Source organism: Mustela putorius, unplaced genomic scaffold, assembly GCF_011764305.1.
Source record: "Mustela putorius furo isolate JIRA1106 unplaced genomic scaffold, ASM1176430v1.1 tig00003875_pilon_pilon_pilon, whole genome shotgun sequence".
Taxonomy (NCBI): domain Eukaryota; kingdom Metazoa; phylum Chordata; class Mammalia; order Carnivora; family Mustelidae; genus Mustela; species Mustela putorius.
The window spans coordinates 4,444,574-4,459,447 of NW_025422026.1; the positions used below are offsets into that span (position 1 = coordinate 4,444,574).

Genomic DNA, 14,874 nt, shown 5'->3' on the forward strand with positions numbered 1-14,874 from the left:
GCAGGAAGTCCCGGGGCACACTTGAAAGCAAGATCATTAGCAAGGGGAACCTGAGCGGAGGTTAGAATCACGACTTTACGGTGCGACGTTCGTCCTTCTGGAGCATAAGGCACATAGCTCTTAAAGCAGGAGAACACAGTGGTGTGAACAAGGACAGACGTCGGTGGCTATGACGAATGTACGAATGTACCGAGAGGGACCTGGAGATCCAGCACCTGCGGCGCCCAGACGCTGAGAGGGTCGATGGCAAGAGTTGCGGCCCTCTCCCTCCAGCCCTTGTTTCCATTTAGTCATTTTGTGACATTTAGCTCTGTTCAACCCCTTTTCTCCAGCCACCCACTTGCTTTCCCGGGACACCACCCAGGTGAGTGGGTCCTGTGTATTATTCTGGAGCTAACTGATGTCTGTACCAGCAACCATGAATAAAGCCTCCTGCAACTCCAGAACATGGCAAAAAGAGTTCTGTAAAATCAGGAATCTTTTTAAAAATCTCCCTATAAAACGTTTCTTACCAATCCAAATGAATGTCTTCGACCTGGTATTTAGGAAGTCCCTCCGCCAGACCGTGCCGGACACGGAGGGTACAGAGAGGAGTGAAGGGCAGTGGCTAGGGCGGCCGTACGGGGAAGACTTCCTCAAGGTAACACGTGAACACTGACAGCGCCGGGAAGAGTGCCAGGCCCAGGAGGGCAGAGTGGAGCGCTCGGAGCAGAGACGGAAGAGGACGGCTTCTCTGAGTCTCGAGAAGCTCAAGATGTCAGCATCGTACTTTGCCATCTTGAAATGTCAAGACATAAAAAAGCTGAACCTTGAAAGCATCATGCTAGGAGAAAGGAGCCAGTCACAAGAGACCACACATCGGGGGCACTTCTGTTAATTCGGACATGTGTGGAACTGGCCGATCCACGGAGACAGAAGGTGCCTCCGTGGGTGCCTGCGGCTTGGGGGACTGGAGCGGGACCCGGGAAGTGACTGCCAACGAGTCTGAGGTGCTTTCTGGGGAGGCCTAAGTTGACTGGGATGACGGCTGCATAACTGGGACTATCCTGACAGCCACTGCACACGCGGAAGGAGAGAACTCTAGACTATGCGACCCGTACCTCGGGGACCAGCATGCTCCCCGCCCAGTGCTCTCACCTCTCCATGTTCTTGAAGATATTGCATTTGTCATCTCGGGTGGTCAGCTGGAAGGCCAAGGCCGCGTGGTGGCTCTCCAGCACAGCAGTGTCATTATACAAAATGGCCAGCTCGCTTCCAGCATTGCACAGGAACGAGTTGGTTCTCCCGGGGTGGTCCACGTCGTGGATGGTGGCTGCGATGAGGGCCGCGACCTCGTCCACTGGATCTAGAGTTTGCTGCAAAGGAGAGTCCTTTTAGGAACGGGGGCATGGCCCTGGAAGCAGGGAAGCCTTCTGGAGAGTCTTCCTACTGCCCTACCACTTGAAGGGAAAAATATCCCCGATTTCTGAGAAAAGCACACGGTTAAGCAAATCCTGTGTCCCTACCTCCCCTGAGCAGCGGCTGCATGTTTGTACTTGTAAATTAGGGACCATCACTGATTCCTGGTCTCACACACGTTACACACTTACCGACTCCGAGATATCATCCGCACATGGGTCACCTCCTCAGCCAGCCTAGCTCTAGACCCATCACAAAAAGTCTGAGATCCTGGCCCCCCGCTGGTGCTGTCAGGATGAGGTCAGCCTTTTGTGAGTTTGGTAAAATTAGCTGGAAGCTCTCCATCATTTTCAAGTCTTTTTAAGGCAGGCGTTTAATGGATTTGCTGCCCAGGCACCTCGTGGGTGACACGTTTTAATTTAACCTTCAGTTACTAAATTCTAGTTTTGATCTGTGAAGGTTAGAAAATGTACCTATGAAATTCTGACGTTTATCATGACATTTGTTGTGTCCTAGAAGCTCATTTTTGGAAATATGCTACGGACACTTGAAGATATATGTATAAATCTGTATTTATTTAAATTGAAATTCCGTAGTTTTAACTTTATATTAGTGAACTGTGTATGACTTATAGCTTGATAAATGCTGTTTCAGTTAGCTTCCTAAGTGCATATTTGCATGTTATAGTAGTTCAAAACAATTATTAAAAAATCGGGCTGTCTTTATATTCTGATCCATATTGACACAGATAGCCCCCAAATTTGTTTTTGTGCTCTGTAACCAGTCCTCTCTGGACTCCCAATTCTGCCTGCAGTGTTGGTCCTGAACTTTCCTTTTAAAACTAGAGGGAGCAGCGAAATGGCACGTGAAAGATCCAGCTCGTCTAACCGCTGGGGCCCGGACTTCGCTGCTCCGTGTGTCCTTGTGCTGTCACCCTTCATGCTGTCCTTTCCCCCACACTAGTCCCCTGTCGCAGAGGATGAAAGGGGACAAAATGGGAGCAGCAGACGTGTGCCCTCTCTCTGCCTGACGGTGGCTCTGTGGGGCTGTCCCCAGATGCCAAGACACCAGGCAATGACACAGTGCCGTCTCCCCCATCAAGAAGCCCTGTTCTCAGACATGAAACCCGTGGCTGGATCCTTCTACTCTCGAGTTCTTCTGAAAGTGAAATGACGCCACGGCGCTCCCTGGACCTCTGACCCACTTCGGAAGCGTGTGGATGGAGGAGGCACGAGTATTTCGGAAGATCTGTGCAAGTCGGCTGCTGCTTTGTAAATCTCCCCAGTGAAGTCACTTACGACATGGAGAGCTTTCTCAGGAGCTCGCTTTGGGGGTGGACAGTCCCATTCCACAACGAAAACCTTCCTTCTGTGAAACTCTTCTCATCCCTCTTTTTCTTGCTGCCTCAAAGCTGGGGCTCTAGCTGCCAGACAGCGCCCCGGTGCGGGGGGTTCCGAGCCAGGTGACCAGCCACCAGTAGGGGCCAGTGGCCCCTGCACTGACTCAGTGGAGCAGGACAGACCAGCTGTGCAATGCAGCACCTGGACCAGTTAGCAGAAGTCCAAGTACCCTGACACAGCTGTCCCTGGAGCAGCCCCACGCGAGGGGCACACGGAAAAGGGGCATCGAGATCAGTACCGGGGCGGGGGGACAGTCCAGGAAGGCTCCCTGGAGAAACAAAGGCTGGGATGAATCCCTGAAGGGCAGCTGGGACACAGGGAGCCTGGAGCAGCCAAGGGAACAGCACGGCCAGGGCAGGAGTGTCGGGAACCGCAGGGGTTTAGTGTGGTCTACGAGGGGCCTGGGTGTCGGAAGCCTTGACCAACCCTACTGTTTCCATCCTGCAGGAGGGAGAGAGCCACCGCTGGGAACAGCATGGTCCGCTGTGCCGGCAGCGGTGTGGGGGGAGTTCCATGGGAGGCCTGGGCAGGAGGGCTCCCGGGGAGAGGAGAAAGCAGGGCCCTCGCTAGGACAGCAGCCGGGGCGTCACAAGGTGGGCTCCGGGTGACAAGGGCACGGACCTACTGGATGACATGGGCTTGGGGAGAGGAGAGAACAGAAAATGCTTCCAGGTTTCTGACCTGTGTGTCCTTGGCTGATGGAACTCCGGCCCGGGCCAGCAAGCCCAGGTGGGAGCAGCGCTGGGCGAGGATGAACTTGGCCTCCAACCCCACTGACACAGAGGGATGGGCTGGGGGTGCCTAAGGTCTGCGGCCTCATGGGGCACCTGCAGACACATTGCTGCCAACTAACCATTCTGGCAGGTTTCCTCCCCAGGGACCCATCCATCCACTGCTCAACTCTCACCAAAGAAATGGGCTCACGTCACGAGTTAACCCTTCAAATCCGCGAGCCACAGTGCAGCCTGCTGGCCGACTTCCCAGGGCCGGCGGAGGGGGCAGACAGGTGGGGATCCCTGGGGCACTGCCCCCCCAGAGAGCACCCCAGGGAGGTGGAGGCCCCGGCCGCTGCCCCAGCCCTCCAAGCCCGGTACACCCACACAGCTCACCTTTATCCTCTCTTTGCACAGGAAGTAGGCAGTGGCGTGAAGCACGTCAGCAGAGTGTGTCGAGTTGTGGTAGGGGTTGGAAGAGTGGTAATTGGCTTCAATAACCTGCAACCACGATCGCAGCGTCGTCTCGGAGCAGTTCAAGAATTCACAGATTCCGAAGCGAGCAAACATTTTGAGACCAAGATAAATCAAAGGCCTGCAGAGTAAAACATGCCTGGCCTTAAAACAAAGGAACAGGCCAAGTGTTGGGAGCCCTGAAGAGGTTGAGACCCAACCTGCGGAGAGGAGCCAGCCTTCGGTGCGCGTGCATGCAGCGAGGGGGGGCTCGCCCGAGCGGCGCGGGACCGGGGTGCCCTTTCTCCCAGCAGCTGCCAACCGCGGCTGGCGCCCAGGCCCAGCTCTCCATCCGTGCTCCCCACGGGCTGGGGTGAGGTGTGCTCACTGCCCCCTTCCTCATTCAGACTTCCGCTTGCACCAGCAGACTCCTCAAAATCAATGTGATGCCAGGCTTGAACCCTAGCGTCGCCCTTGTTCTTGCTGGACCCGTATTATTGGCCAGAGGTCCTTCTAGAAGCAAGTAGCACTTTCTAAAGGCGGTATGGTCACCTGCCATGGAGCGGTCTCAATAATCTAGAGGGGGGCCCACAGTGTGAGGAGGTCTTCCCTGAGAAGGTGACCCACAGGCCACCAAGTCGCACCCTTCCTTGAGAAGTTACCTCAATCCAGCATCTGGCCTTCAGCTTGGAAGGTCCAGGAACGGCTCTACTGAGGCAGGGTCCTGAGGCCAGCAGGCTCACACGGTTTGAACCGACCGACCTGCTGTGGCCTGAATCCCATGAATGCAATGTCACAGCCTGTGGGGCCAGGTGCTCAAAGATTCGTTTACTATCCTTTCTACTGTCATTGCCCATGTGGGGTACACGGGAACGATATACCAGGCTGACTCCTGGTGAGCACAAGGGAAGGGCACGGCTGTCTTGGGGACAGTCTCTGGGACAGAGCGGAAGGAGATCTGAAGAGTTAGCTATCCTGTGGCCCAACAGAACACACCTCTCCCGTGGCTGCCCTCTGGGCCTGGCCAGGTTCAGGGCCCCACCACCTGACAGGGCAGCCTTCCCTGTGTGCCAAGTCAACAACACCCCTAGGGCCAACTGCTCTTTTCCAGCTCGGTACAAATCAGAAGGTAAAAATCCAGTCGCACCCCGACTCCCTGTGAGCACACCTGCATCAGGACGACTGGAATTCTGGGTGTGTCTCTGGGACTGTCACCAACACAGCAACTGCGATCTGGGGACAGCTCTTAGCAAATGTGTCTCTGTGTTTCTTACTGAGTTCTAGCCTCTGAGTGGGACTCTGTGCTGCTTCCTCAGCACATCACCGCGTACAGGAAAACTAATACCCGTATTTCACAGGAGAAACCTGTGCCACTTGGAGAGGGTAGGTCACCTGACCTGAATCTGCTGTCTCTGTGGGAGTCGTGACCCGGCTGCCCTCCCTGATCCCACGGAGGCCCAGGCCATCAGGGGCACCCGCTGCCCAGCTCCTCTTTCCAGAACCCCCGCCTCTGACGCTTCGGCTCTGGAAGAACCACACTCCTTGGACGGCTTTCTCCACAGAGGCCCTTGGATCCATGCTGTGTGTCTGCGGGCAGACTCACCTCTTATGTGTGGCGGCCTCCAGTTCAAAAATATCGAAGTCCCAGTACTCCTCGTTCTCCATGGCCCGTGCGATCCGCGGGGGGATGTCGTGAAGGGAGATGGGGGTTATCACACCGCTAGGCAGCTGCTGAAGGCCTGCACGGGGACGTGGTTTGGGGACAGAGTTAACAGGCTTTACAGGAATTGCCGCTCCGAGGGCAGCTGCTTCATTCCTGCGGTCCGTAGGACACACTGAGAAACTTGTTGCTAATGAGAAGAACTAACTGAAAACTGACTGGATAATCTCATTATTTCAGTGTCACTATAGTATTAGCAGTGCTCCAGAAAGTTAAGAAGTTAAAACTTACTTTTTGTTGAGAGAACATACTCATTCCCGGACAGTCTTCGCAAACCATCCTGATAAAAATCAAGGAAACAAGACAGAAGTCATAACTGCTCTTTACTTCTTGAGAACAGCGGGACAGTTGGCTCCCGAGGAGAGCGGAGGGCAGCCTCTCCACCCCGGTGCCCGGAGCTCCCCTGTGGGGACAGGACTCGGTCACCCGATGCCAGGAAAACCGGCTAAGCTCAGGGGCCGCAGCAGCAAGGTGAGCTTGGGCGAGGCCCCAGAGCCCAGCATTGCTGGCGGCCCTCAGGTCTCTGCTCCAGTGTCTCCCGGACAACAGGCCTCTGCCCTCCAGCCTCCCCCGCCACTTCTTGCCACCCTCCTTACCACCCGGGACATCCGCGTCCTCTGGCAAAGTGGATTCTTCTAGGCCTTGTACACTCACCGAGCCCCCTCGCTGCTTCTCGGGCTGAGAGCCCTCCCACCTGTCGTCTCTTCCCCCTCACCCCGTGACATGATCGCACTCCACCCCCCCGTCACTTTCATCCCTCACCTACGGGCTGGAGGTGCTGGCAAGGCCATGGTTAGACATGACCGTCCCTGGAACCACTACACCACAGCTCACTGTCTACAACCTTGTTTTTAAGAAGTCAAGTGAGCTTCCGAAAGCAGACACTGGGAGGAGAGAGGAGTTGGTTTTGGGTTTTTTTTGGTGCTAGTGAGGAGGTGAATCTTCCTTCAGACCAAGACAAGAGGTGACAGACAGCAACAGAATGATCTTTTTCCCACAAAGCAGACCACTCTGCTGGATGGGCTGGAGGCCTCCAGGACCTCTGAGAGCCCATGGTCCAAAGCCACCAAATCCACATAGGGTGTTCTGGAAAGAAACCAGACCCTACCCCCTGGGGCCCCTTTACGCATACGTGGTCTTTCTGTTTTGTTGTTTGGTATGGAACATTTTACATTCATATTTCTTCTGCCCTAGTTTTCAAAATCTTTAAAATAATGAAGTTTTACTTAATTTCCTCCTAGGGGCCCTAAGCAAAAATGGAGCGCCCAGCCCAGCAGACTGTCTAGAACATGCTCCTCCCTTCTCTGCTTCGAGCTGGGATCTCCCTGGGCAGCAGGCCACAGGTAGGCGAGCAGGGGCTCTGGTTGAGGGCAGGTTTGGGCCTCGGCCGTGCCCTGCCCACAACGCTCTGTGCAGGTCCGACGGTACCCAGATGACCCCTGGGAACACAGATGACACCAGGAGGCTCTAGCCGGCAGCCGGCAACTGTACTTACAGACACCAAGCCCCCAACGAGGTCGTTGGCATGGGGATCGTCATCCTTAGCACCAAACTGCGGTGAGTATAACTCAGTGGTTCTCAGAATTTCCAGCACACGGTCCAAGGCTTCCGTCACAGGCACGGGACTGCTCTCCTGGGCAGCATTGATAATGTTGATGACCTACACGGGGGAGAAAAGACGTGAATTTCGTAACCTCACGAACAGTGTGACAGTAACCCGGAGGGGCAGGCGGGGCGGTGCTCAGGCTAACTTGGGACTGGCCTCAGTGTTCATGCCCCACAGCCCCTCTCCTTAGAGAAGCCCACTCCCTACAACTGGGGGGGCATTATTATGGCTGCGGGCCTGCTTCCTCTCATGAGAAACCCTCAACCCTCACACAGGCCTTCCGTGCGGGCTCGGGGGAGAGTGCCCACCAACTGCCCCACCTTGGTGATGGGCGCCTCGATCGTCATGGAATGTATCCGGGCCATGGAGGAGTGTCGTCTCTGGCTGCCACCTGAGGAGAGACCACATGACGCACACAGATCAGGGTATGTATGGCCCAGGCGCCTGTTTGCTGACCGCTGAGGGCTCTGGGCCCTCCCTGGCTCCCCCCTGCCCCCGCCCCCCCAAGACTCCGTGGACCCAGCTGCATGATCAAGGGGCAGGACCGGAACTGCGTGTCCAGAACAGCAGCTGGCCCATCCCAGCAAGTCTGGGGTTCTGGCAGAACCAACTGTGCTTCCTTCAGTCCTAGGCACTAGGATGCACGTGCCCCGGCCCAGACTGAACTTCTGATGTCACAGGCCAGAGGAAAAACAGAGGAAACAATCTAGCAAGTCAAGGCCAAACAGTTAGCCTCTTTCTGCATTTATAACAATAAGGCTTTTAATATTCAGCTTGCCGCTATCCAGGAGCGAAAAGGTTCTGGAAGACAATGCCACACAGGCTCTTTGTTTCATACATGGCAGGAGCAATAAACACAATTTCCCATTAACTGAAATACAGGAGTTGTTGTTTAAATTTCTCAAGGCACCTTTTGGTGCTTTTCTCAGTGATGCTTAATCTACTGGAGATAGGCGGCCAGCCTGAGGCTCTGAGTGTGCTCATGTTCTGGTGCTCCCGTCCAGACACAGCTCCTCCGGGGTAAAGCAAAGGCCAGGCACTGTCCAGGCAGGAAGAAAACACACACATAGAGTTCTGTGTGTCTGCCTGAAAGGCCCACTGTCCGGCCACATGCTGTTTACCACACGCAGCCCCATGGCCTGATGTGTCAGCCTCGGTTCCCCAAACCGAGGTGTAAGCAGCAGTGGAGAGCACAGTTCGCCCACTCGGGGCTCTGAAGTGCTTTCAACCTGGGGACCCACATCACTGCTTACCTCTCATTTTGGTGACCAGCATGTGGTGGCCAGTTTTCTGTTCTACCTGGTAAGGTCATCGAACCAAAAATAAAAACCACTGTTTTATCGCTGCATCATGAAAGGAGCTGGTCTCATTTAAAACCATCATGAAAGTGACATAGGCTTATAAAAATGAAACAACAGTATGAATAAAGTGAGGAGAATTTCGGGGCACAGAGTCTGCTCTGACTGTGCAGAAAGTCCAAATGAATCTGCAAACATTACTCCAACAACTGGTGACCAAGTTTATTGAGGTTCCTGGGAAAGGCAACAGTCTAGTAGACAACAGTCAATTCTAGTTCCACACTAGCAACAAACCATTAGAAATTGAAATAGAAAACACCAATATGAAATCATCAAAACCCACCAATATTTAGGAATATATGTAAGACAAGACATGTAGGATTTACACACTGAAAACACAAAACGCTACTGAGAAAAAATAAAAGCGACCTGAAGGGAGACACAGAAGGCATCCGAGGTTTGAAAGACTCAATATCACTGAAATTACCTCTTTCCCTAAATTGATCTACAGATTTGAGACTCTCCCAGATACAACCCCAGGAGGCGGTGAGTGTGTAAACTCACAAGCTGACGCTAACTGGGAATGGAAACACAGAGGGCCTCGCAAGCCAAGACAACCTCGAGCAACAAGAACTCCTACTGGAGCCACAGCTATCGATGGTGGAATCAGGGCACCTGCAGATCGACAGAACAAGGAAAACTGAGGAGTCCAGAAAATGACCATATATTTATAGTCATCTAATTACAATAATGGCACTGCTGCAAAAGATGTTTTTTTCCATATGGTGATGGATTTCCGTGTGGGGGGAAAATTCATCCTTGATCCCTATGCTCACCAGATATAAGAATTAATTTGAAATGAATCACAGACCTAAGCTGAGAGATAAAACCATAAAGCTTCTACAAGAAAACATGAAAGAGTATCTTCATGACCTTGGGCTAGAGGAAGATTTCTAGAACAGGACACAGAAAAGCACCGGCTAGAATAGAAAATGATAAAATAAGCTTCACTAAAACTAATAACTCCTGTTCACATTAAGGGCCATCAAGAGAGTGAAAAGGCAAACCACGGACTAACAAAATATACTTGTGCTACACAGAATCCAACAGACCCACATCTAGAATGAAGAATTCCTACCAACCAGCGAGATAATCCAACTATAAAAACAGGCAAGATATGCGAACAGCACTTCACAAGAGAATGTCAAAATGGTCTGTAAGCGTATGAAAGGGGTACCCCACCTCATTCGTCATCAGGAAAATTAAAACTGAAACCATATCCACCAGAATGGCTAAAACATGAAATGCCGAGGTAACCAAGTCTGGTAGGTCTCAGAGCAACGGGACCACGCATACACGTCAGCAGTGGGCAGAACGTGGGACCGCACATCGTGGAGAGACGGCTGCAGCTGCCCAGACGCCCAGCAATTCCACTTCCAGCTAGGACAGGAACGCCTAGAACATCCGCGCAGCCTTATTCTTACCAGTGGGAAGAGAACACATGCCCGCGAATGAGAAAGGATCAACAGCAACCCCTCCCTCCAACAGAGCTCTGTGGCACAGCAGAAAGGACCAACTCTTGGCCCGTCTAACCATACGGAGGCAAAGAAGCCAGAGGCCGGTGCGCAGGCCGAACAATCCCATCTCTTTGAAGCACAAGAAGAGGCGGGCGCTTGTCGGCTGCCTCGGTGTGGTACAAGGTGTGTGTTTTCTGTATCTGCTTTGTGAGGTGGTTACTCAAGTGTATGGAACTGTCAAAACTCATGGAACCACTTAATACCTGAATTTCACTGTGCAAACTGTAACTCAGTTAAAACGAGTAGTGATTAAAAACCAGAAACTGGGGGTGGCTCTGTCGGTTGGGTGGCCCACTCTTGATTTTGGCTCAGGTCATGATCTTAGGGTCCTGGGGTTGAGCCCCAAGCGGGGCTCTGCCCTCAGCTGTGGAGTCTGCTTGTGGATTCTCTCCTTCTCCCTCTGCCACCCTCCTGCTCCAGTCCCCTCCCCCCTGTCTCAAACAAATAATCTTAACCAAAAACCAAAAAAAAAAAAAACACCCACAAAACCCAAAATACTAAAATAAACTGTTTAACTCTTAAAAATACAGAAACAGACCAAGTCATCCTGAGCACGAATATTAGGAAGAACATGGGAGGAAGACTGCTGTGGGTGGGGATGACCCAAGAGCCATGGGGGGGCACAAGTGAGGGCCATAATGAAGAAGGTGGTGGCAGCTACCGCCCCCTCCCTTGCCAGGCACCCTCATGTAACCGTCACACAGCCCTCCATGGGCAGCATAAAACTGTCCCCATTTCACGGTGAGGAAATGAAAGCACACAAAGGAGATGACCTTGGAACTGGAATCAAGGTCATTCTGAGGCCAAAGCCCACACTTTGGCCGGTGACACCACATGGCTCCCCTGGCAGCAGGGTGGGGCTGTGTTTTCTGAGCCTCAGGACAAACCTGAGGGCACTGGTCTCCAAGGTGGAATCCGAGTTGCTACCTCCCTGGAAAGCTGTGGCTTTTCCCTCCTACGGACCAACACCATGTGCTTCCCCATTCCTCTCTGGGTCCAAGACAGCACACACCCAGCAGCACACTGTATTAGTTCAGATCACATATCTCTGTAATCTTAAAAAATTATATTCCACTTAAAAGTTAAATAGTGTCTGTTTAGTAAGAGTCTGTCACATGCCCAGAGGCCGCTCACCTCCCCACCAAAAGGTGTTTCCACGGCAAAGTGCCACCCATAATGGAGTATATGAAGAATTTCCAAATGCATTTTGGGTTCCCCACACAATCACAGCAGACACACGGACAGCCTGTGCTGGTGACAGTTTAGAAAATCGACTGTACAACAGCTGTGTTTTCCTTTATTCCCGAAGTCCCATCAAAAGGCTGAGAACGGAGCCCAATGCCGGGCGTCTGAAGAAGGGGAAACGGACACAGGCTGCTAGAGTGGTCCCCTCCCCTGTCCTGACCTGCAGGGGGCAGTGACCCAGAGAGGAGACTGGGGACGAATGTCAGGTATTCACGTGTCCAACATTTTCTCCTCTTGTCTTTGTCACCTACCTTCACTTGCTCGAGAAGCAAGAGTTCTGACATCTAGCGAGCTCTTCCTTCTGTCTTTGTGTTTGCCTGACTGATTATCTGTGGAAACAATTACACTATAAATCACCTCTTTGAAAGGATTTTAACAACAAATTACAAATTACAGATCTAAAAATTTTCAGTAATAAAATTTAGGAATTAGAACACCAATTAAGAAGTCACAAAGTCAAGAAAATGCCCAGAGATGAAGATTTTGACCCATGAAGTTTTAAGTGGGGGTGGAGGGGGTGACTTTCTCAAAATGTCCCACCTGGTACAGTCATGAGCAAAGGCTTTACAGCTTCCAGATTACATCATTATAGAATTCTGGATGTAAACTGAAAACTCGAAGAAATTAACTTGGGAAAATTTTTCCTATTACACTTACATATAATCGACTGAAATGATTTAAAAAAAAAAAATTGATTCTCACCCATCCTTACCCAAAGGGAAAAAAATTTTTTTTTTTACAGCACGTGTTTTATAAAAATATCCCAGGGAAGACCATACCTCTCTTTTCAAGCCATAGGAAACTGTACTACAGGAAGCACTATTTGGGACCTGCTTCAAATGACAGCTTCTCTCTCTCCCCACTGCGCCTACTTCTGTGAGTGGTGCCACTGGTTTTCCAGGCTCAAGAGGGGCTGTCTTTGACTCGCCCCCCGCCCCGACCCCATGCCAATCAACGACAAGGCAGAGCTGACCTCTCTCCCAGTCCCCTCCTCTGGGCACCTGCTGGGGTTACACATGGTGCTGAGCCCCTCCAACCTGTCCCCATTTCACAGACGAGGAAACCGGGAGCTGCCCTGCTGAGGAGTGAGCACCGAGCTCCAGGCTGCATCTTCCCTGCCTTCCCCCGGCGCCCCTGCTCAGCAATAGGATCTGAACAGGGCCGCCCCCCGCCCCTCCATATACCTCCCCCCAACAAGCAGCGACTTCACTGGTATTTGCTACATTCTCTTCTATGTGGGCACTGACAGTGACCTTGTCACTTGTCAAGTCACTTGTCACCTCCTTGATGCTGAAGAACCACCTGACTTGACTATGTATGTACTACACACACTGGCCAGTCTTTCTGGAAATTCCTGGTTTGTGTAAATCCACACTCTCCTGGTTTTCTGTCCCTTTACTCTTCCTCCCTAATTTTCCTGTCTTCAGCCCCTTTCCTCATGGTTCCCTCTTCCTTGATCCCGAGGTTCTGTCTGTAGCCCTTCTTGTCTTCCCAGACTACACGTCTCCTCTGGAGAGCTCACTTCCTCCTTCAACCAGCTCCTGCGATGCTCTCTTGTCCCAAGCTTCTCCTGAGAGCCAGACTCACACCTCAGCCGGCCACCGACCACCAGCCGCAGCCGTCGGACACCCCTCGGCACTTCCGGTGCACTCATCACCGGCCCCCAGATCCGCTTAAGTTGGAAACAAGTCGTAGCCTTCTCCCTTCCTCTCCCTCAACTCCTCAGCAAAATATACGCCTTCAATCTACCCCTGCTCCGTCCCTGTCCTAGCTCAGACACTCGCCATCCTCCTCAGGATGACAGCCTCCCTCACTGGTCCCGCCGTCCTCAAGGTGATCCTCCTAAACCAAAAATCCGACCAGAGCACGGTCCCAGTGAAGACCAATCAATGGCTCATCATCATTTTGAGGCTACAACTTGAACTCCCCAGTGCGCCCGACCCTGGGCACCGGCACCTCCTCTCTCCGGCCACCCAACTATTCACGCTAGTTTGTCTCGCCACCTGCTGTGCCTTGGTACCGACTCCTTACCTCCACCGGGAACGCACCCCTCCCACGCCGCCTCCACCGGTGAACGCTCCCTCCTCTCCGAGGAAGCAGTGAAGATGCGGTGTGGGTACCGTAACCTTTGGGAGCGTTCCCCTAATGCCTCCCAGCAGCCTGCTCCTTTCCTGTCTACCTTCCTCACCAGCTAGAGAGGACACGAGGGCAGAAACAGCCTTCCTCTCCTTCCTTTCTTCCGGGGGAGTGGCTCTGCCTCGCAAGCAGCAGCCACTCGACAGACACCTGCACCTCCCCGTGCACGGACGGCCCCTGCGCTTGTCGGCTGGAGGTCAAGGACAAGACAGGCCGTTCGTCACGGCCTGCTGCTCACCTCTCCTGCTGTAATCTCTCCAGATGCTTACTCCCTAAAACTGGAACAGCCCCCACCCCCGCCAGCCAGACACAGAGCCTGGCCTGTCTTCTTCCTGAGCGCTGCCCCCCACACCCCCCAGGAGCCGGCTGGGAACGTACTAAGGGCGCTCCTGCATGCACATCCACTGGGCGCCTCCCCTGTGCTGGGCCCTACGCCAGGCATCAGGGCTGCAAAGACAAGTAAGGTCCGGCCCAGGTCCGCCGTCAGGCTGGGATGGAGGGAAGCCAAGGACGGAGGCGCAGTACCCGCTCTGAAGGGCGGAAGGAGTCCCGAGGAGGAAAGGCAGGTCCTCCTCTGGGAAGGGCGGGTGAGCAGAGGTAGGTTTGTAGATGCGGCCAAGCAGAGGAGGAGGCATTGCCAGGAGGAGGAAGCTGCTCATGCCTCCGGAGCAGAGTGTGGCTACGGAGAAGGAAAACGCACCGTGCGCACCAAGGACAGGAATGTGGCAAAAGTGGACGGAGAGAAGCAGGCTTTCGCTTGTACTGAACATTTCAGTTACTTGATCTTCCTGCTCTCAACGCCGCACTCAGGTCCCTGCTGGCCGCCGGGGTCCAACAGTACCGCGCAGACCAAGCTCAAGCGACTTGCATCTGCGAGGGGCGGGGGCAGGCGGCTCTCAGAAGCTGATTTGGGGACCACTGCGGGGAAGAATGCGTGATTCACAGCCAGGCCACAAGCCCCAAAGGAGCACGAATCCAGGCCCCTCACCTAGTGAACACACCCCAAACACCAAGGGCTCAAGGCACCGGGCTGACGAGCGGACAAAAGCCTAAGCAGGCCTCCAGAAACCAGGGCACGGGCTCAGCACCGCCTGTGACTCAGCTCTCTGCCTGCGGGTCTCCCTTGCCAGGAAGCACGATTCATCCACACTGCCCCACGGCATGAGCAGGCAAGCCAGGGCCCCACGGAGCAGTGGCAAGGGCAGCAGCAATGTGTGTGAACAGCGGCCACCTCGCTCCCACGGCAGGGGGAGCTCCACCTGGGACACCAGGAGGCCAAGAACCAGTGTCCGGCAGCACTTGCCGGAAACATAGTAGACTTTCAGAGA

At 53.5% G+C, this 14,874-nt stretch overlaps 1 protein-coding gene across 1 annotated transcript in view; it reads right to left on the bottom strand.

The window, feature by feature from the left end:
* PDE8A (phosphodiesterase 8A) overlaps positions 1-14,874 on the bottom strand; it is a 146,333-nt gene that overhangs the window by 22,436 nt on the left and 109,023 nt on the right. Inside the window, exons 12-18 of the mRNA XM_045067284.1 lie at positions 11,662-11,739; positions 7,611-7,681; positions 7,180-7,344; positions 5,916-5,964; positions 5,568-5,703; positions 3,908-4,106; positions 1,138-1,355 (exon numbers count right to left, since the gene is read on the bottom strand). Of these exons, the coding sequence (XP_044923219.1) occupies positions 1,138-1,355; positions 3,908-4,106; positions 5,568-5,703; positions 5,916-5,964; positions 7,180-7,344; positions 7,611-7,681; positions 11,662-11,739 (916 nt within the window). The remainder of the gene's footprint in view (positions 1-1,137; positions 1,356-3,907; positions 4,107-5,567; positions 5,704-5,915; positions 5,965-7,179; positions 7,345-7,610; positions 7,682-11,661; positions 11,740-14,874) is intronic.